The 22,018-nt window shown below is 41.7% G+C and overlaps 1 protein-coding gene across 1 annotated transcript in view; it reads right to left on the reverse strand.

Annotated features, from left to right (window-relative positions):
• Positions 1–22,018, reverse strand: part of CAPN6 (calpain 6) — a 209,345-nt gene that overhangs the window by 24,471 nt on the left and 162,856 nt on the right. Inside the window, exons 9-10 of the mRNA XM_073547659.1 lie at positions 17,802–17,924; positions 1,692–1,894 (exon numbers count right to left, since the gene is read on the reverse strand). Coding sequence (XP_073403760.1) covers positions 1,692–1,894; positions 17,802–17,924 — 326 coding nt within the window. The remainder of the gene's footprint in view (positions 1–1,691; positions 1,895–17,801; positions 17,925–22,018) is intronic.

Raw genomic sequence — 22,018 nt, forward strand, 5'->3', positions numbered from 1 at the left:
AGCACCCAAAAACAGCACTAATTACATAGATGAACTTCAATTACTATTATACAAAAATATATTACTAAAAGAAGATGACAAATTATTGGCCAGAATCTGTAACGGTTGCAATTTTGTAGCAAAATGTGCAACCACTTTGGATAACATGTTATACCCCCAGCCGGTACTGTGATAATAATATGGAGGTGACTTTGAAAAGTAATGGATGTTGCTGATGCGCTTTATGTGGTTCCATCAAAAATCCACACATTTTATGTCTTTCTATGCACGTATCAATTATCAAGCTAGATCATAGATCAACTGTAATCTTCCAAGTGTAACAAACAATACGTCGGTGCACTGCACATAGACTCAAAATACACCTTGGAGAGCCCTTCAGAAAATAACCATTACAAGAATATCTTTGGGGCTCCATAACTTCTGGGATGTGCATGCTGGTTACCTTAAAGGGGTTGTCCACTAATAGGACAACCCCTTCTTCATCCCTATGTTTCCTTCTTGTAAGATAATAACTCCTATACTCCCGGTGCCAGAGCTGTTCCAGAGGTGGCAGCACTGGTTCTCCCAGAGATGGCATAACATTATGGCAAGCAATTCCTGGGGCCAGTCATGGTTGGCTTCACTCTTCTGTCAAGACACCCAGAGGAAGTGAGAGCTGCTGCTGCCCTCTTACTTCCGTCGGTTGTCAATTACTTACATAGGAGGGGAGAGTGAAGTCAGTGCTGATGGCTGCAGCGATCCCCAGGACAGCAAGTGGAATAGCGTCGACACCAGAGAATATTATAGTGCTTAGATGCGAATAAAATCGGTTCATTGCCGGAAAATCGGAGGACAGACGGATCCCTGGACAAGAAATCTTTGTGCGATTTCATACCGTTAAAATCGGACCGATTTTTTATTTGTTGAGTGTGACTCCAGCCTTAGGGGGAAAACCTAGTGATTGAAAAGGGATTGTCTGAGTAGTGGACAAACCCTTTAACTATATCTTGAAACAAGATCCCCAATTGGACCTAGTCTGTAGACCAATGCTTAATTTTTCCAGCTTCTTCATTAGCCTGCGATATTAAACTTGAGTATATACTTCTAGACTTGATAAAAAGCACATGATTGAGTCTGATATTGGAAATGCACACCTTTATTTTACATTGCAAAATTTATGTTTTTTCTTAGAATCTGCCCTACATCTTTTCACAGTCTAAAAATGAAACCCCCAAAATAATTAAAAAAAAAACATTTGGTATTGCCACACTTGTAAAAATCTGATCTATCTAAATTTATTGTTAATTGACATGATTGGTAAATGTCGTAACAAAAAAAAAAAAATCAAAGGGACACAATTGCGTTTTTTAATCATCGCAAAGCTGAAAAAAAATGTACAGAAAATAAGAAGCATCTAAAATGTATCTAACCCAAAGTAGTATAAATAAAAACCTCAGTTTGCCCTGCAAAAAAACAAGCCCTCACATAGCTGCATTGGCAGAAAAATGGAAATGTTCTAGGTGCAAGCTGGTGCAGGGAGAAAATAAGTTCATTATCTCTCTACAGCTGCACGTTAATAGGTGATTTACCTGCAAATAAATATGATTTACTTTTAGGTGACGGGTTCTCTATGTCTTTTCTGTAGGACTCCTGGAGAACTTTAATTTTAAGCATGGTAAGGAGAACCTTTTGGGTTATAGACTTAGTACTACCTGAAATTGGACGACACATCAGTAAAGATTCTGAGGTTGAATTCACAGGTGATTGCAGCCTGAAATGTTGTAGGGATAATGACGTATCTTCCTTTCTTCAATAACTTCCTCAAGAAAATAGACCTGAGGTTCATGTATGGGGAAGATGCGGCTCTTTCCTGTCCTTGCAGCTTGTGCATTCTGTATAATCTGTTCTGTTCCACCTACGGAAAAACTGCAATAAATTATTTTTTAAAAACTGTACTACATAATATAAGATAACACGTCCTTAAAAATAACTTGTGTAGCAGCTGGAGGTAAATCCTATCTCTGCCCACACAATAAGCAAAATTCTGCATTCTGTAGATTGCTTTTTGTGTTGCTATATTAGGAGCGTTATTGGTTCCTAATTTTATCATGACTAGCGGTCCCATAATACATAGTAACATAGTAATTAAGGTTGAAGGAAGACTTTAAGTCCATCTTGTTCAACCCATATCCTATCCTAACTTGCCCTAACATGTTGATCCAGAGGAAGGCAAAAAAAACCCATGTGGCAAACAGTAAGCTTCACATTGGGGAAAAAAATTCCTTCCCGACTCCACATACGGCAATCAGACTAGCTCCCTGGATCAATGCAACACTAAGGAAACTAGTGTATATACCCTGTAATATTATACTTTTCAAGAAAGGCATCCAGTCCCCTCTTAAATTTTAGTAGGGAGTCACTCATTACAACATCATATGGAAGAGAGTTCCATAGTCTCACTGCTCTTACAGTAAAGAATCCGCGTCTGTGAGTATGCTTAAACCTTCTTTCCTCCAGACGTAGATGATGCCCCCTTGTCCCCGTCACAGGTCTAAGAGTAAAAAAATCATTAGAAAGGTCTTGGTATTGTCCCCGCATATATTTATACATTGTAATAAGATCACCCCTAAGCCTTCGATTCTCCAAACTAAATAACCCCAAATGTAATAACCTGTCTTGGTATTGCAGACCCTCCAGTTCCCTAATAACCTTGGTCGCTCTTCTCTGCACCCGCTCCAGTTCAGCTATGTCTTTCTTATACACCGGAGACCAGAACTGTACACAGTATTCTAAGTGTGGTCGCACTAGTGACTTATATAGAGGTAAAATTATGTTCTCCTCCTGAGCATCTATGCCTCTTTTAATGCATCCCATTATTTTATTTGCCTTTGCAGCAGCTGCCTGACACTGGCCACTAAATGTGAGTTTGTCGTCCACCCATACACCCAGGTCTTTTTCAGTGACAGTTTTGCCCAGTGTTTTACAATTAAGCACATAATTATACATCTTGCTCGTTCTACCCAAGTGCATGACCTTACATTTATCCCCATTAAAGCTCATTTGCCATTTATCAGCCCAAGCTTCTAGTTTACATAAATCCTCCTGTAATATAAAATGGTCCTCCTCTGTATTGATTACCCTGCAGAGTTTAGTGTCATCTGCAAATATTGAAATTCTACTCTCTATGCCCCCTACAAGGTCATTAATAAATATGTTAAAAAGAAGCGGGCCCAAAACTGACCCCTGTGGTACCCCACTGCTAACCATGACCCAGTCCGAGTGTGCTCCATTAATAACCACCCTTTGTTTCCTATCCCTGAGCCAGCTCTTAACCCACCTACACATATTTTCCCCTATCCCCATGGTTCTCATTTTATGTATCAACCTTTTGTGTGGCACCGTATCAAAAGCTTTTGAAAAGTCCATGTATACCATGTCCACTGCATTCCCTTGGTCCAGTCCAGAACTTACCTCTTCATAAAAGCTAATCAGATTAGTCTGACAGGAACGGTGCCTTGTAAACCCATGTTGATATTGGGTCATAAGTTTATTCTTCTCCAGATACTCCAGTATAGTATCTCTTAGAAAACCCTCCAGGATTTTACCCACAGTTGAAGTTAAACTCACTGGCCTATAATTTCCAAGTTCAGTTTTTGTCCCCTTTTTGAATATTGGCACCACATTTGCTATACGCCAGTCCTGTGGTACAGACCCTGTTATTATGGAATCTTTAAAGATTAAAAATAATGGTCTATCTATGACTGTGCTTAATTCCTGCAGTACTCGGGGGTGTATCCCATCCGGGCCCGGGGATTTGTCAATTTTAGTGATTTTTAAACGCCACCGTACTTCCTGCTGGGTTAAGCAGGTGACATTTAATGGACAATTTTTATCCCTGATCATGTTATCCATCATGGGATTTTCTTGTGTAAACACTGTCGAAAAAAAGTCATTTAGCATATTGGCTTTTTCCTCATCCTCCTCCACCATTTCACCCAGACTATTTTTAAGGGGACCAACACTATCATTTTTTAGCTTCTTACTATTTATGTAGTTAAAGAATATTTGGGGATTATTTTTACTTTCTCTGGCAATGAATCTCTCTGTCTCAATCTTTGCTGTCTTGATTTGCTTTTTACAGAATTTATTTAATCTTCTGTATTTAGTTAATGCCTCATCACTACCTACTTGCTTTAATTCTCTAAATGCTTTCTTTTTGTCACTAATTGCGCCCCTTACTGCTCTATTTAGCCATAGTGGTTTCCTCCTATTTCTAGCATGTTTATTATGGAATCTTTAAAGATTAAAAATAATGGTCTATCTATGACTGTGCTTAATTCCTGCAGTACTCGGGGGTGTATCCCATCCGGGCCCGGGGATTTGTCAATTTTAGTGATTTTTAGACGCCACCGTACTTCCTGCTGGGTTAAGCAGGTGACATTTAATGGACAATTTTTATCCCTGATCATGTTATCCATCATGGGATTTTCTTGTGTAAACACTGTCGAAAAAAAGTCATTTAGCATATTGGCTTTTTCCTCATCCTCCTCCACCATTTCACCCAGACTATTTTTAAGGGGACCAACACTATCATTTTTTAGCTTCTTACTATTTATGTAGTTAAAGAATATTTGGGGATTATTTTTACTTTCTCTGGCAATGAATCTCTCTGTCTCAATCTTTGCTGTCTTGATTTGCTTTTTACAGAATTTATTTAATCTTCTGTATTTAGTTAATGCCTCATCACTACCTACTTGCTTTAATTCTCTAAATGCTTTCTTTTTGTCACTAATTGCGCCCCTTACTGCTCTATTTAGCCATAGTGGTTTCCTCCTATTTCTCGCATGTTTATTCCCATACGGTATATATTGTGCACAGGTCCTATTCAGGATGCTAATAAACGTCTCCCATTTTCTTTGTGTATTTTTATGTCTCAGGATATCGTCCCAGTTAATTGCACCAAGATCATCTCTCATCCGTTGGAAATTTGCCTTCCTGAAGTTTAGTGTCCTTGTAACCCCTCTACTACACATCTTATTAAAGGATACATGAAAACCTATTAATTTGTGATCACTATTACCCAAGTGACCCCCAACCCTTACATTTGATATGCGGTCTGGCCTGTTGGTTAATATTAGGTCTAGCAGTGCTGAGAGCAAGATTCTACAAATTGGATGGTCATGTATAATAAAATGTCCAGCACGCTCACAGTCCTAACAACATGGCACGGTAACTGCCGCCTTAATGGAAAACATGCCCAAAAATCTTAATGGAAAGGATTGGGGTCACTGTACAGGCACTGCTGGTGAGATGTACCAGGTCAATCTTGTATCACATAATTTCTTTCACTTTCTATCATTGCCGGGAAGACATTTGCCCTCCACTGTGCATTCAGTTATGATGAGAACAAATTGGACTATATGCACAGGAACATAGGAAAAGAATATGTCGGCATATTTTTGCTATGTAATCTGAGAGCAGAAGCCCAGAACCTGATACCAGGGATGTGTCACTTACTAGTCTGTGTGCTTTACTTTCAATACAATCATTGTTTTATCAGCTGGAAACTATGATTTATCACTACAGGAGTAGGTGTTTGGTGCAAGCCAGCAACCCCGCTCCTACCCCTGATTGGCAGCTTCCTTGTTCATTATAAGCCAGCTGCCAATTGAGTGGGGTTACACAGAGCTCAGCATTCACAGCACTGCTATGTCTAAAGCAGAGATAACAGGTATTCTATACAAACTGCACCAAGCAGACCAGTAACTGCTATATTGCTGGAATTAGGGTCTCTGCCCATACATCATGCTGTTCTCAGATTCCAAAGCAAAATGCTATTGACCGAGTCTCTTTAATGTAAAAGTTTAATTCAGCAGCAGACCACAGACTGCTGATTTACATCTCCGTTCATACCTTTGGGCATTTTTCTGTCTTTTTGCATCATGTGCATATAGAGGTGTGGCCTGCCTTTCCTTTGAGCTGGGTATTATATTGATGTGGTTCCCCATGGCTGTGTGTCCATTAGTTGGGCTCAGTCCCTCTCAGCCCTTATCCACATGCATGTCACTTGATAAACAGTAAGGTTTTAATATTAGAGTTAGGACTGTTCCAATTACAGTCACTGTGAAGTGGTGGGATGGCTATTGCATTTTTTCATAAAAAAACATTAACTAAGTACCCTATATTATTTTCCTGCAATATTGCTGTTTATTTACTGCAGGATATTTAATCATTGTTTCTGTTTTTTTCTGTTCACTGGCCAGTGTGAATGTCCACTTACATGCATACCAATTTATATAGCAGTTAATAACTTTTAGTTTTTTTTTTTGGTGTTTATTTACAGTAGCATGTATTCTGTTTATGGAGCAGCAGATTCAGGCTCCCATAAAATAAGAATTGAAAAATTTGTACCGTAGCTTCTCTGATCTAAATCAGGATTTGTTGGCAGCGGATTATTCAGGATACTCTCCAAGCGTGTGACAACAGATCTTCTTTATTCAGGAACAATATATGATGAGCTTGATAGACACACAAATGATTTATTCCTGATCTATCTGTGCATCATCTACAGCAGGCTGCTTCTCTCATACACAGACACAGAAAAACATGAAATACAGTCACATGCTCTCCCTGTGTGAGCCTCTAGGAGGTTTTTTTTGTTCTAACTTTATGAACAGCATACAAATCTAGCAACTAAACACTCATAGATAGGAATGGAGTTGTTGCACCAAACATTTTCCAACACCCAACACTCAACAACTTCTTATCCTGTTAGTCCCACTGAGGTTCTGAAGTCCACAAACTTGGCTTTTGATAATGGCTTCATCATACCATCAGCTATCATAGTGTCAGACTCGCAATAAACAAACTCGAGTACACCAAATTCCACTAAGTCACGTAAGTGGTGATGTTTTACATCAATGTGCTTAGTCCTTGCACTAATCTTCTCACTGCTGGCAAGTTTAATGTATCCTTGGTTATTCTCACAGATAACTGTTGGTTGAACTAATGGCTTGCCAAAATCTTCCAAAAGTTGTTTCAACCAAATTACTTCTTGCCTTGCATAAGCAGCTGACATATATTCTGCTTCTATAGAAGATAATGCGACTGACACTTGTTTTCTGCTGGACCAAGAAATTGAATTTTCCCCCAACTTGAACAAGTAACCACTTGTTGATTTACGATCACTTGAATCTCCAGCCCAATCTGCATCCACATAACCTCTGAGAGTGAGATCTCCTGATGCAGATATCTTAAGATATAGCCTTTGAGTTTCTTTAAGATATTGAAGAATTCTCTTAATTGCATTCTAGTTTCTTTGATGTGGCTTGTATACACGTCGGCAGAGAATTCCAACTGTGGCTGTGATATACGGACATGTTGTGGTTGTTATGTACAGAAGCGCCCCCCACTGCTTGTCTGTAACTCATTGCTGGGTAGCACATCTTTTTCCAACTTTAAGTAGGACGGATCCATTGGTGTTGACGCACCTTTGGCTTCTGACATTCCAAAACTGGTTTAGCACTGCAGAAATTTTATAACTTTGGTTGAGAAGAAAAATACCATCTTCCTCTCTCTGGATTTGGTTTCCCAAATTATATGTCACATTTCCAAGGTCCTTAGTCTAAAAGTGCTAGTTGAGAATTTCATCTAGCTTTGCAATTTCTCTTTCATTGTGGCAGCTCAGTAAGCTCCCATGTCTAGAGTTGGTGAAGGGATTCCATCTCCTCATTAGCGGCATTTATCCACTTCTGCTTCTCGTGGACAGGCAGTTTTTGCATCTCTTGCCATGACTGTGGCTCTGGTTCAGGAAATGTTCTGAACATATAAGAAAGGCGTCTAGCTGGGATACCTTTGTTTAGCATTTCTAATCTGACTGGAGGTTGACTTGGTTCTTCTGTGTCTTCCTTGGTGGATTCAGAGCTTATCCACACTTTAGTGTTTTCCTTTTCGGCATCTGGGTTTGGTGATTGAGATTCTTGTTCTTGCTTCTTAGGGTGAATAACTGGTGTAACTTCACGGAATTTGAATGATATAGAGTTTTCATCAATCACTACATCTCTGCTGATTGTTACTGTATTGGTCTCTGAGTGCAGGATTCTGCATCCCTTTTGAGTTTCGCTATAGCCCACCAGGACTCCTTGCTTTGCATATGATTCCCACTTGGAACATTTGTCTTTGGAAACATACATAAACGTTTTGCTTCCAAATATCCTTAGATGCTTCAGGTTAGGCTTCTCGCAGTTCCATAGCTCATATGGAGTTTTATTTGTGGCTTTACCTGGCACTCTGTTTTGAAGATAGCAAGCTGTCATAATGGATTCTCCCCAATACATGGTAGGTACAGTTGTGGCCAAAAGTATTGACACCCCTGCAATTCTGTCAGATAATACTCCGTTTCTTCCTGAAAATGATTGCAAACACAAATTCTTTGGTATTATTATCTTCATTTAATTTGTCTTAAATGAAAAAACACAAAAGAGAATGAAGCAAAAAGCAAAACATTGATCATTTCACACAAAACTCCAAAAATGGGCCAGTCAAAAGTATTGGCACCCTCAGCCTAATACTTGATTGCACAACCTTTAGCCAAAATAACTGCGACCAACCGCTTTTGGCAACCATCAATGAGTTTCTTACAATGCTCTGCTGGAATTTTAGACCATTCTTCTTTGGCAAACTGCTCCAGTTCCCTGATATTTGAAGGGTGCCTTCTCCAAACTGCCATTTTTTGATCTCTCCACAGGTGTTCTATGGGATTCAGGTCTTGACTCATTGCTGGCCACCTTAGAAGTCTCCAGTGCTTTCTCTCAAACCATTTTCTAGTGCTTTTTGAAGTGTGTTTTTGGTCATTGTCCTGCTGGATGACCCATGACCTCTGAGGGAGACCCATCTTTCTCACACTGGGCCCTACATTATGCTGCAAAATTTGTTGGTAGTCTTCTGACTTCATAATGCCATGCCATGTCAAGCAGTCCAGTGCCAGAGGCAGCAAAGCAACCCCAAATATCAGGGAACCTCCGCCATGTTTGACTGTAGGGACCGTGTTCTTTTCTTTGAATGCTTCTTTTTTCTCCTGTGAACTCTATGTTGATGCCTTTGCCCAAAAAGCTCTACTTTTGTCTCATCTGACCAGAGAACATTCTTCCAAAACGTTTTAGGCTTTTTCAGGTAAGTTTTGGCAAACTCCAACCTGGCATTTTTATGTCTCGGGGTAAGAAGTGGGGTCTTCCTGGGTCTCCTACTATACAGTCCCTTTTCATTCAGACGCCGATGGATAGTACGGGTTGACACTGTTGTACCCTCGGACTGCAGGGCAGCTTGAACTTGTTTGGATGTTAGTCGAGGTTCTTTATCCAACATCCGCACAATCTTGCGTTGGAATCTCTTGTCAATTTTTCTTTTCCATCCACATCTAGGGAGGTTAGCCGCAGTGCCATGGGCTTTAAACTTCTTGATGACACTGCGCAAGGTAGACTCAGGAACATTCAGGTCTTTGGAGATCGACTTGTACACAACTATATATTCGCATCAAAGAACATACTTCCATTTTCACAGAAAGTACGGTTCTTTCTCTCTGCAATGCCATTTTGTTCTGGGTTGTATGGAATGGTCGTCTGGAACACGATTCCATCCTTTTTGAAAATGGTTTGCACCTTACCACTTGTATATTCGGTTCCATTATCTGCACGCAGGGCTTTTGGCATTTTTCTAAATTTGTTAAACACTACAGCAAGATATTCTTCAAGTTTCTGTGGAACTTCATCCTTACTGTGAAGCAGGTAGGCAACTGTATATCTGGAGTAGTCATCAATAAATGACATAGAGAACATACTTTACTGGGATCTTTCTGCTTTGTGCTGAGGAAGCTGGACAGTGGAGGTGGCTGTCTCATAATCTTTCTGAAGTCATATAGTGACCATTAGCTTAGATGACCTTTTCTGACCTGCTTTCATTAAGGTCAATGAAGAAACCCTTGTTATTTGTCATATGACTGCTTGCACAAGAATCAATACACTATATATACTTTGCAGATGGGCCTGTACTGGCATTAAATGCAGCTTCAACACATGCAGAATCTTCCTTTACAGCTGTTTTAACCCTTTGATGACTGTTCTGAATTTTAAGCTGACTCATTATTGCTTTCCAAATTCTGTAGTCTGCTTTAAGGTGGCCAGGCTTTTTACAGTCTAAACATTCACGAATTTCTCTTAGAAAGCTCTTATATTTAGGGAAATCCTGTGTCTTTAATGCTGTTTCTGCTCTGGATTCATTACTGCTGCTTACATGCTGTGGCTTTCTTTTGAATTTATCCACAAGTTTGCATTTAGCAAACTCTAGTGTCAGCTCATCATCTGGCCGTGCATCTAATGCAGTCATGAGTTTGTCATAACTTTTTGGAATACCACTTAATAGAAGTGCAGCAATATGAAATCTTTAATTTCTTCTCCAATACCCCTGAGACGCTCCTCAATTTCTAGGGTGTTTCTTGTATAGTCCCGCATATTCTGTCCATCACTTAGCTTAGACTGATACAGCTTTCTCATGAGATAAAGCTTATTGCTGAGATTTGATCTTTCATAACTTTCTGCAACACATCCAACATCTCCTTTGCAGTTGCACATTTGCATATATTCACAATCTGATTATCATCTACACTGAGGGAGATCATGCTTTGTGCTTTCCTATCCTTCTCTAGCCAATCATCTGGTAATGGAGGCACTTGTTCCTGAGTATAGTTCCACATACCTTCTCTTATGAGTAGCATCTTCACCTTGAATTTCCAGAACTGGTAGTTCTGGTTAATGAGGCTTGGCACTGAGAACTTGACAAGATTGTTGCTAGTGGACATCTTCTCTGTTGTTCTGTGCTGCTTTGACTCTGGGCTTCTGTTGCTGTGTTACCCTGGGGTTTTGTGTCACTCTGGGCAGTGGATGAATTCAGGATAATCTCCAAATGTGTGGCAACAGAGCTTCTTTATTCAGGAACAATCAGGAAAAATATGCTTAATAGATCAGGAATAAATCATGTGTGTCTCTATCTGTGCAGCATCTACAGCAGACTGCTTCTCTCAAACACAGGAAAAAATGGAAAATACAATCACATGCTCTCCCTGTGTGAGCCTCTGGGAGGTTTTTTTGTTCTAACTTTATGAACAACATACAAATCTAGCAACTAAACATTCAGACAGGAATGTAGTTGTTGCACCAAACATATTCCAGCAGGATTGCTTTGGCATTTGGAAGGTGGGAATCCAGTGATCTGTGTATGATCTGGAGATTGTCAGTTCTTCTGTGCTTCTCTAATACAAAGAAACAGAATTTTAAGACCGAAATAAGTGCTGTTTCATTGCTTCACCGATTTCATAAGTACATCACCTGTAGTTCCTACAGTCCGGCACCATGTTCTACAATATTATAGATAGGAGTGATGCGCTATATACCAGTGAGCAGGTTGGCAGATGCAGTGACAGTCAGCAAGCAGATCAAGGGTTAAGAAGTTTTTACTTAGGCTGGTTTCACACTTGCGTTTTTTTGCGCTGCGTTTTTGCGCATACATGCGCATGCGTTTTTTTCCCTATATCTAACATGGGTGCGCATTGGTATGTGTTTGTATGCGTTTTTCGTGCGTTGCTTTTTTTTCCCCTGTGCGTCCATAATTTCCAGATGCTACATGTTGCATTTTTTGGTCCGCCCAACCGCTTTAAAAAAAAGCATGCCGTTTTGCGCAAAAAATTAACATTATAGTCTATGGGTGCGCATACGTGCGCATTGTCATGCGCACGTATGCGTTTTTTTTGCGCTTGCATTTTTTAAGTCAACATTGTCTAGACACATAATAACCCCCCCCTCCAAAAAAAACATGTCTATATAAAAGTAGGTGTCTGCCAGAACTGTACCACAACTATAGAGACAGCCTGGAGAGCAGACAGACTGCAAAAGAAGACACCATTTTCAATTCCTGCTTCAGCGCAAGAATGTGAGTATTATTACATCTAAATGTATGCCTATCCTTTTAAATTGTATATGTACTAATGCTTTGTATTATTTTTACATGCAGTATGTCTTCGGAATCTGAATATTCACCATCCCGGCAGGAACTGGCGCCAGCAGACCATGAGGTGATTATTTTTGTGCGTTTGGTAAGTATATCTGCTGCTTCTCAAAATATATAACTTTTTTCAGACATCGTCATCTTCAGCGGACGCGACTAGTGAGGGCGAACAGCATGAGCAGCCGAGCCAAGTCCTGGTGGTGATACGGAATGTAAGTATCAAATGATTTGTAATGTCCTTTATTTTTTATCTTCTATCTTTCCTCTTTTCTGGATCTTTTTTAACTTTTTATTCACACAAAATTCAAACATTCTAATGAATGTTTTTTCTCTAGGTTCCACAACGGGATGAAGACGTCTACCTGGATAATGAGTATATTATCCACCTGGTCCAGGAGCGTGCCCCATTGTGGGACAGCCGTGACCAGCTGTACAAGGACAATATGGTGACCTGGCAGCTATGGAGTGGCCGCAGCATTGATGGATGGCTGGGACAGCGCCCCCTGCAACCTCCAAAAAGGCCTTTAGTAAGCATTTCCCTGCTCTGCTATGCCGCAGTGACTATTGTCCTTGATGGCACTGTTGTGTTTGTTGCTAGATATATTCTAGCAGGAAACCCAACAGTGTCATCTGGCTCAACAGTGGCTGCTTTGGGTATTGTATTGCTGTATTGTGCCGCATTGACTCTTGTTCGTGATGGCACTGTTGGGTTTCCTGCTAGATATATTCTAGCAGTAAAGCCAACAGTGTCATCTGCCTCAACAGTGACTGCTTTGGGTATTGTATTGCTGTATTGTGCCGCATTGACTCTTGTTCATGATGGCACTGTTGGGTTTAATGATAGCATATATCGTGCATCATACACAATTGTTAAATGTTGTTTGTTTGTTTTTCCAACAGTGAACAAAGTCCGAACACGTTGGCGCTCGATCAAGGACCGCTTCAACAGTGATGTTCGTGCTGAGGGGCAAGTTCACAGGGGTTCAGCGGCAAGGACCAGAACAAAATACCGGTACTTTCAAGCTTTGCAGTTCCTAAGACTGGTCCTTGCCACCAGAGCGTAAGTATTATAATTTTTTGGTTTTTATTTTTATTAATCTGTGTTTTTCTCTTCCACAGCTGATGCTTCTTGTAAATGCATGATAGTAATGTTTTTCCTTTCTTTCACAGCACCTGGAGCAGTACCCTGCAACATGGCCCTGGAGCGGTCCTTCATCGGATGACCTCGGACCCGTCTCAGCCATCCGACAGCCAGGAAGCACCTTGCACGTCTGCAACACGGACAGCTGCTGACCAGGAAGCTGGTCAATCAGGTGTTTCCCTGTCCCAGGTCTCTGCCACTGGTTATGCGGGCACTACCCGCCAGCGGCAGAGGGCCTTGGACAGGAATGTCTTGCCCGAGTTTATGCACTTGAGCGAGGCCTTTAATGCCAGCCTCAAGTTGCTGTCAGACAGAGTGGAAAGCGGTTTTTCACTCATGGAACGTGGTTTTAACCACATGGAACACCGCTTCCACTCTGTCGAACAGCGCCTTGACCATCTGTAGGCCGACCTCAACAGACCAGCGCACCATTTTTTTAGTAAAATTGAAAAGGGCATGGCGGAACACCTTAGTCCTGAGCAACAGCTGAGTGTGCTGCAGACCTGCAACAATGCTTTCTTGCAGGCTATGCAGCAGAATCGGTACAGGCAGCAGTCAGTGGTGTCATTTCCAACTGTGCCACGATTGACTCGCTTCACCTCAGTACCGACTTGTGCTGCATACCACTGCACGGACACCTCTATTCAAAGCCAGGACACCTACCGTTACACCACCACAAGTCTGAGTGCTGCTGGTCACGTCACCGACACCACCATGGCAAGCGCTGCTCCTGTCTGGAGCACCACCGCCACCCCCATGCATGCTTGGAGCACAGCCACCGTGACCACTCCTCAAACGTGAAACAGCCCTGTCGCCAACACTATAACATGTACTAGCCCTGCCACCACCACTCCGCAAACCTGGACCATCACTGCCGCCACCAGTTCTCCTGCAAGGATGAGCACTGCCACCATCACAACAGAGCATCAGCAGCAGCCACAGCAACAGCAGCAGGCACAGCAGCAGGCACAGCAGCAGCAGCAGCCACAGCAGCAGACGGGGGACCCACATTCCTTATTTGCCCCAAGTTCCAGGCGGGGCCAAAAATCAAGGCAGGCATTGGGCACAAGGAGGTCCAGGCAGGCCAGTTTAAGGAGACAAAAAACAGGACCACTGTCGCTGAACCTCTGTCCTCTCCTCTTAGTGTGTCTAGCTCCATTCCCATCACTGGCCTCCCTTCCCCCACAAGTTTTGTTGCCCCTTCCCCTAGAACACCTTCATCCACTATAAGCTGTTCATCTTCACTGCACACCCCCAAGTTGCAACCATCTGCCACCAAATGCAGAAAAAAATAACGTTTTTTATAATTTTTTTGGTTAAAAATAAATTTAAATTTCTGGTTTAACATAACAAAGTTTGATTAATATTTTTTGCGCCACCTACACACACTGCGCCGTACACACAATGCGCCTTAAACTTTGCAAGGTGTCATAAAAAGTGTTTTGAGGATGGGCTGTTTTTACCATCCTCATTTCACTTATTGTGATAGTAGGCCAGGGGGATTATAGATATACCTTGTAATTAACAACATACTCTTACTAAGTGTGTGCTGAATCAACTGATGGGTAAAATACATGTCATATGGCCAATATCCAGGTCTATGGCCAATAGCCAGGCCTAGTATCATAACTATTTATCCATCATGGGCAGGTGAATACACATATGATGTTTAACCTTCAGCATCACTTACGTACCAATATATTTCACGCAGACTAGCGATGCTGCAGTTTAACTCATATGTGTATTTACCTGCCCAGGTGTGAGAATATCATGAATTCACAGGTATACATGGGAAGTTGTTTATTTTATTGGAATGTAAAAAGACATAGTGCACTCGGTACAGGTATCAAAACAGGTTTTTTATTGACATACGCACACGAAAACATTTTTACACCATTTCATCTTGCCAGTGCACCCGTCCTATATCAGAGATAAAGTAGGCCGCAAATTGGTCCCTCATTTGGCCAACTTCAATGGATGACCTGAGAGGGTGCTGAGTGAATTCAGGCAATGGGTTAGGAGCAGCATCATCGAGTTCAAAGGTCGGGTGCTCTTTAGCCATCACAAAATTATGAAGAACCACACACGCCTTCGCCACCTCATCCACTGTTTCAAGTTTAAGATTAATGGCTGTGCCGAGAATTCCCCATCTGGAGACAAGAATCCCAAAAGCACACTCTACAGTTCTTCTGGCCCTGGTCATCCTGTAATTAAAGATTTTTTTGGTGTGGTCCAAGTCACAGCTGGAGTAGGGTTTCAGTAGGTTTGCGCACATTTGAAAAGCCTCATCCCCAACCATTACAAAGGGCAGTGGCGAGCTTCGGTGTGGGGAAGAGGCCGTGGCATAGGGAAATTAAATTGGTTGCCATACAACCTCCGGCCCATGTCTGAGTTTTTAAAAGCCTGGGAGTCATTACCACGGCCAAATGCTCCAATGTCCACTGCTACAAACATACATCCGGCATCCGCAATGGCCATGAGTACTGTTGAAAAGTACTTTTTGTAATTATAGTACTCTGATCCAGTTCTTTTGGGTTTGATGATCCGTATGTGTTTACCATCAACAGCTCCCAAACAGTTGGGGAAATTGCAGACTGTCCAGAATTTGTCAGCAATTTCCATCCACTTTTCAGCGGTGGGCAGTGGCATAATTTCTGGACAAAGATAGTTCCAGAGAGCCCGGCAGGTGTCCGCAACAATTCCAGACAAGGTGGAGATTCCAATACGGTACTGGAAGTGTAGTGAAGATAGGGTCTCTCCAGTCGCCAGGAATCTGCGAAACAGAGAAAGAAGTAAAAAATTAGTACATTCACGAAAAATAATTAGGCCAGGTTTTGAATAGTACATGTCACAAAAAAAAAGAAGACACCCCCCCTTGGTTTTTAAATATTACGTACCGTAATGTCACCAGGAGCCGTTCCCCAGGAGGAATCGCACGACGGAGCTGTGTGTCCTGTCTCCGGATGGATTCTTGGACACGAGCAAGCAAATCCTTGAAGCTTTCTTGGGACATCCGGATATAATTTGTAAATATATCCGGGTTTGCCTGTAGCTCGCTGTAGAAGGTTTGGTACACCCCACGGCTCTCCCGAAGTTCAACAATCGGATGTATCCACAAACGCCTCCGCTGCCGTCTGAAGTGAAAACTCTTCCAGCGCAGATCCATGTTGACACAAGAAAAATAAAGCAAATGTGAAGAATACGGCTGTAGACAGGGTCTATATATTACCATACCACACCGCCACTGATGTCCCATTGGTGGTGTGTGTTGCAAGATTGTTATCTATTTTTTTTTTTGGTGAAGACAAACAATGTGCAAAAAAAAATGCAAACGCATTGAAAACGCATGCAAATGCATACAGGGCAGCACGGTGGCTCAGTGGTTAGCGCTGCAGCCTTGCAGTGCTGGGGTCCTGGGTTCGAATCCCACCAAGGACAACATCTGCAAGGAGTTTGTATGTTCTCACCGTGTTTGCGTGGGTTTCCTCCGGGCACTCCGGTTTCCTCCCACACTCCAAAGACATACTGATAGGGAATTTAGATTGTGAGCCCCATCGGGGACAGTGATGAAAATGTGTGCAAACTGTAAAGCGCTGCGGAATATGTTAGCGCTATATAAAAATAAAGATTATTATTATTATTTATACAAACGCTGCGTTTTTTTGCTTCATGCGCATGAAAATGCTGCAAAATAGAGCAGCGTTTGTATGTGTTTTTTAATGCGTTTGTGTGCGCAAAGAATGCAGCGCAAAAAAATGCAAATGTGAAAGTAGCCTTAATAGGGTATTACTCCACGCAGGGAGATAGGGAAAACATGAGGAAAAATGCAGGCAGTAAAGGGAATACAAGGGTGTAGTAGGGAAAAAATCAATGTAGGAATAACAAATAAAGTCGTTCTCAAAGAAGTCACTTATTGATCGAATGTCTTCCTGACAGAAAAGTTCCTGGAGTATATGATGGTGCCAACCGCCGTCGGCACGACGTGGATCCGGTGCTGTCCTGAAGGAGGCGACGGTACATGTCCAGTTGGCAATGTTGAGTCTTTGAAGCATCCTGTGGAGTCCTAAGTATGGAGACTCCTGTGACCTGGCAGAGTACGGGCCACTGTGCTGGCAGAGTAAAGCGAGGCTCGACAATTATTCACCAAGGGTTCAAGAAACCGTCCCCGGTAAAAGTCACAGTCTTGTGCACCTCAATGGGTCGGAGTCAACCTATACACGGCGGGCTTCTGGTCCGCGTCCCTGCTGTAGGTTTCTGTCACGGCCGGGCGCGAATCTGCGTCACTAACTGTCTCTAAAGCAGGAGTTCTCACTCTCCTCAGCTGCGCTGCTCCTTTCCACCAACTCCCCCTGTGTCCGCACGCTGCTCAGTCCCTGGTCACGCTTAGCCACGCCCCCTGTCAGCAAGCGTAGAGATCGGGCCGGTTGCTTAAACCTTTCCCTGGACAACAGAGGAGACAGCGCTGACAGTTCCAGACCCGACAAGCAGGTACCCGCGGTCTGGTCGTCCCCTTACATACCCACACGTATATAACATGAGGTGAGCTGGCTTTTACACTTCCCTGGTCTATAACACATGATCATTGTTATTTTTTTTCTTATCTTTGTCTTATCTTTATGTTTTCTACCTTGAGAATTTCAAAGCCAATAATGAAATAGTCTCCTTTTCCTGACTTCTTGTATAGTCGCTGATCCTCTTGTTGCAGAGACACCAGCACCTCATCTTCTTCTATCTTTATCTCAAAGATGAACTGAAAAATAAAATTGGAAGAACATGGTATAATACTTGTTTCGTAAAATGAAAAGATACTCTGTACATTGTCTAGCTACACATTTTCAGCTACCAAAACCATAAAACTTTTTATTGCGGGGTCTCACACAAGGGGCCTTTGCTTTTTGCTTGGTAAATGTTCTCTTACAAGGACTTGACTGCAGGGTTTTTAATTTTGAGGATTGTCACCCTAAGTACTGGTTAGCCATCCCTTACACGTAGAACTCTTGCCTGAAGTTGATAGACAAGATCCATAAATAAAAGCCCCCACATGATGTCCATATACTATACAGTAGGAAATGGGTATGTATAGCAGACAAACTACTAAAGCACAAATATATATTGTATGTGTAGGAAATATAAGCTCCTCGGAGGCCAATTTACTCCTTTACTATTGTACTGTCAGTAACTGTTCAGAATCTCTGCACTCACTGATAATATTTAAGGGATATGAAACTTCTGAGCTTCTCACTGAAGTAGTAGACCCTGCTCACAACACTTATCAGGACCCTCTGTTAATTCCTCACACTGTATGTTACAAATCGTTCCACTGATACCACCCACCTATATTTATTAATTAATTTTCTTTCCTCCCCTCAGTTTCCACATACTACATAACTTCTAATCATGATGCACAGGATGCACGGCCATTTATTAATATACAACAATAACCAATTAAAGAATTGGGGGAGATCCTTGAGCCTACAAGATCTGGCACATGTATAACAAAGTATCTTCCAATAGAATATTTACCCTCAGCCGTAACCCCAAGCTCGAGGGCACAACACCACAATCAGTAGTAAATGAACCCAACCATTGGCTTCCAGGTTAAACCCCTGTCCAGAGCCCCACTAAGTTCCAGATCAGCCGATCAGTAATTCCATTCTGAAGGGAACCATCTCTGTAAATTTTCCCAATCCTAAATTCCACCAACCCCAAGGACCCCCCCCCACTGCCCCAGCCACTGTGACTTACAGTAAAGATTTTGACTTTCAGCATAAGCCCAACCAAAGAATATAACAAGATATACATTTCCATAATAAATCCCTGAAACAAATAGAAGGTAGGCAGGACTCTTCTTACTGATATCCTCACAAGAATGGTCCCTTTTCCTGCACCTTTTCTTTTATACACCCCTTTTACTGCTCCCTCCCATGCTTTATTGATTCAATCCCATACTCACACTTTATTTTCCTCTCTGGCCCAATCACCATCATGTGGGCCTCTGTCTACAAGTATGGCTCAGGCCCCTTCTTTAGCAGCAGGCACAGTATTGTGAGCTGGGGGGGACTGATGCTCCTCAGTGCAGGAGAACCTCATAGTAGGTACAGTGGGTACGGGAAGTATTCAAACCCCTTTAAATTTTTCTTTCTTTCATTGCAGTCATTTGGTCAGTTCAAAAAAGTTCATTTTTTTCAATAATGTACACTCTGCGCCCCATTTTGACTGAAAAAAACAGATGTAGAAATTTTTGCAAATTTATTAAAAAAAAGAAAAACTGAAATATCACATGGTGATAAATAAGTATTAAGACCCTTTGCTCAGTATTGAGTAGAAGCACCGTTTTGAGCTAGTACAGCCATGAGTCTTCTTGGGAATGATGCAACAAGTTTTTCACATCTTGGTTTGGGTATCCTCTGCCATTCTTCCTTGCAGATCCTCTCCAGTTCTATCAGGTTGGATGGTGAACGTTGGTGGACAGCCATTTCCAGGTCTCTCCAGAGGTGCTCAATTGGGTTTAGGTCAGGGCTCTGGCTGGGACAGCCAAGAATGGTCACAGAGTTGTTCTGAAGCCACTCCTTTATTATTTTAGCTGTGTGCTTGGGGTTATTGTCTTGCTGGAAGGTGATCCTTTGGCCAAGTCTTAGGTCCAGAGCACTCTGTAAGAGGTTTTCATCCAGGATATCTCTGTACTTGGCCGCATTTATGTTTCCTTCAATTGCAACCAGTTGTCCTGTCCCTGCAGCTGAAAAACACCCCCACAGCATGATGTTGCCACCACCATGTTTCACAGTTGGGATTGTATTGGGCAGGTGATGAGCAGTGCCTGATTTTCTCCACACAGACTGCTTAGAATTATCACCAAAAAGATATATCTTTCATCAGACCAGATAATCTTATTTCTCATAGTATGGGAGTCCTTCATGTATTTTTTAGCAAACTCTATGCAGGCTTTCATATGTCTGGCATTGAGGAGAGGCTTCCGTTGGGCCACTCTGTCATAAAGGCCCAACTTGTGGAGGGCTGCAGTGATAGTTGACTTTGTGGAACTTTCTCCCATCTCCCTACTGCCTCTGTGGAGTTCAACCACAGTGAACTTGGGGTTCTTCGTTACCTCTCTCACCAAGGCTCTTCTCCTACGATTGCTCAGTTTGCCTGGACTGCCAGGTCTAGGAAGACTTCTGGTGGTCTCAAACTTCTTCCATTTAAGGATTATGGAGGCCACTGTGCTTTTTGGAACCTTGAGTATTCCAGAAATTCTTTTGTAACCTTGGCCAGATCTGTGCCTTGCCACAATTCTGTCTCTGAGCTCCTTGGCCAGTTCCTTTGACCTCATGATTCTCATTTGGTCTGACATGCACTGTGAGCTGTGAGGTCTTACATAGACAGGTGTGTGCCTTTACAAATCAAGTCCTATTAGTTTAATTAAACACAGCTGGACCCCAAGGAAGTAGTACTAACATCTCACGGAGGATCACAAGAAAATTGACAGCATGTGACTTAAATATGAATGTCTGAGCAAAGGGTCTGAATACTTATGACAATGTGATACAGAATAGATGTATATCTTTGTACCGTGTTATCCAGTAGATAGAAAAATATTCAGAATTGAGAGTCCTCAGTGGTTGATACCTTTTAATGGCTAACTGAAAAGATGGTAACAATGGTGTTACCATCTTTTCAGTTAGCCATTAAAAGGTATCAACCACTGAGGACTCTCAATCCTGAATATTTTTTTATGACCATGTGATATTTCAGTTCTACTTTTTAATAAATTTGCAAACATTTCTACATTTGTTTTTTTTTTTCAGTCAAGATGGGGTGCAGAGTGTACATTAATGAGAAAAAAAGAACTTTTTTGAATTTACCAAATGGCTGCAATGAAACAAAGAGTGAAAAATTTTAAAGGGCTCTGAATACATTCCGTAACCATTTCAGGTAAAACTAATCAGTAAAGATAGAGCATCCAATGGAGGAAAACTATTGTAACTATTGTAAAATAACTATTAGGAGTTAACGTGTGAACAGAAATGACTAATAGCAGGAAATTCACCTGGAATAATTATGTGAAAGCGGTGGAAAGAAAAGTTATGACTAGTATACTGGCAAAGAAAAAAAAACAACAAAAGAATAACCAGCATCAAGGTGAATAGATAGGATCACAAACTTTAGAGGACTTGTCACCAGATCAAAAGCGGTCAGTTTTTGTTCTTATTTTATTTCTGATACTCCCCTAAATATTCTATTTGTATTTTTATTCCACCATACGGTTAGAGATATGGACCTTTTTATTTAGTGGTCATTTTTGTGACCTTTACCAAGGGAGCTCACAAGGTAATAATTCAGAGTAATCTAAAGATCTGCCCCTAGAATATTCAGTGACGAATATGAATTAGTACAAAATAAAAAGGAACCATATAGTGGATTATAAAAAACAAACAGAATACTCAGGAGAGCAGCAAGAATGAAATGAGGGAAAAAAACTGGCCACGTTTGACACCATTGAGAAGTCAGAGGATCCAAACAGAAACACAGGACCGATTCATCAAAGCAATTTTGCCGGAATTCTTGTATAAATTGTTTTAAAAAGTTGCAACATTTTGGGGTTGTGCAAAAAAAAAATAAATTGCAACTTGTTGCGTTTTCACCCATCTTTCCCAGCTCCTCTAAAGTGGTCACCACTGCTCATCGAATTCATGATGAGCTGCAGTGTTTCCTACAGCAGAATTCTTATTCTAATAAGGGACGCACGCCGGTCATCAGATCAGGGCCGGCCCGAGAGATTACGGCGCCCTAGGCGAAACTATTTTGTTGCGCCCCTATTATTCTTGGCAGTAGATGAAAACTTGGGAT

The sequence above is a fragment of the Dendrobates tinctorius genome, unplaced genomic scaffold, assembly GCF_039654945.1.
Source record: "Dendrobates tinctorius isolate UK_male_01 unplaced genomic scaffold, ASM3965494v1 ptg000154l, whole genome shotgun sequence".
NCBI classification, from domain to species: domain Eukaryota; kingdom Metazoa; phylum Chordata; class Amphibia; order Anura; family Dendrobatidae; genus Dendrobates; species Dendrobates tinctorius.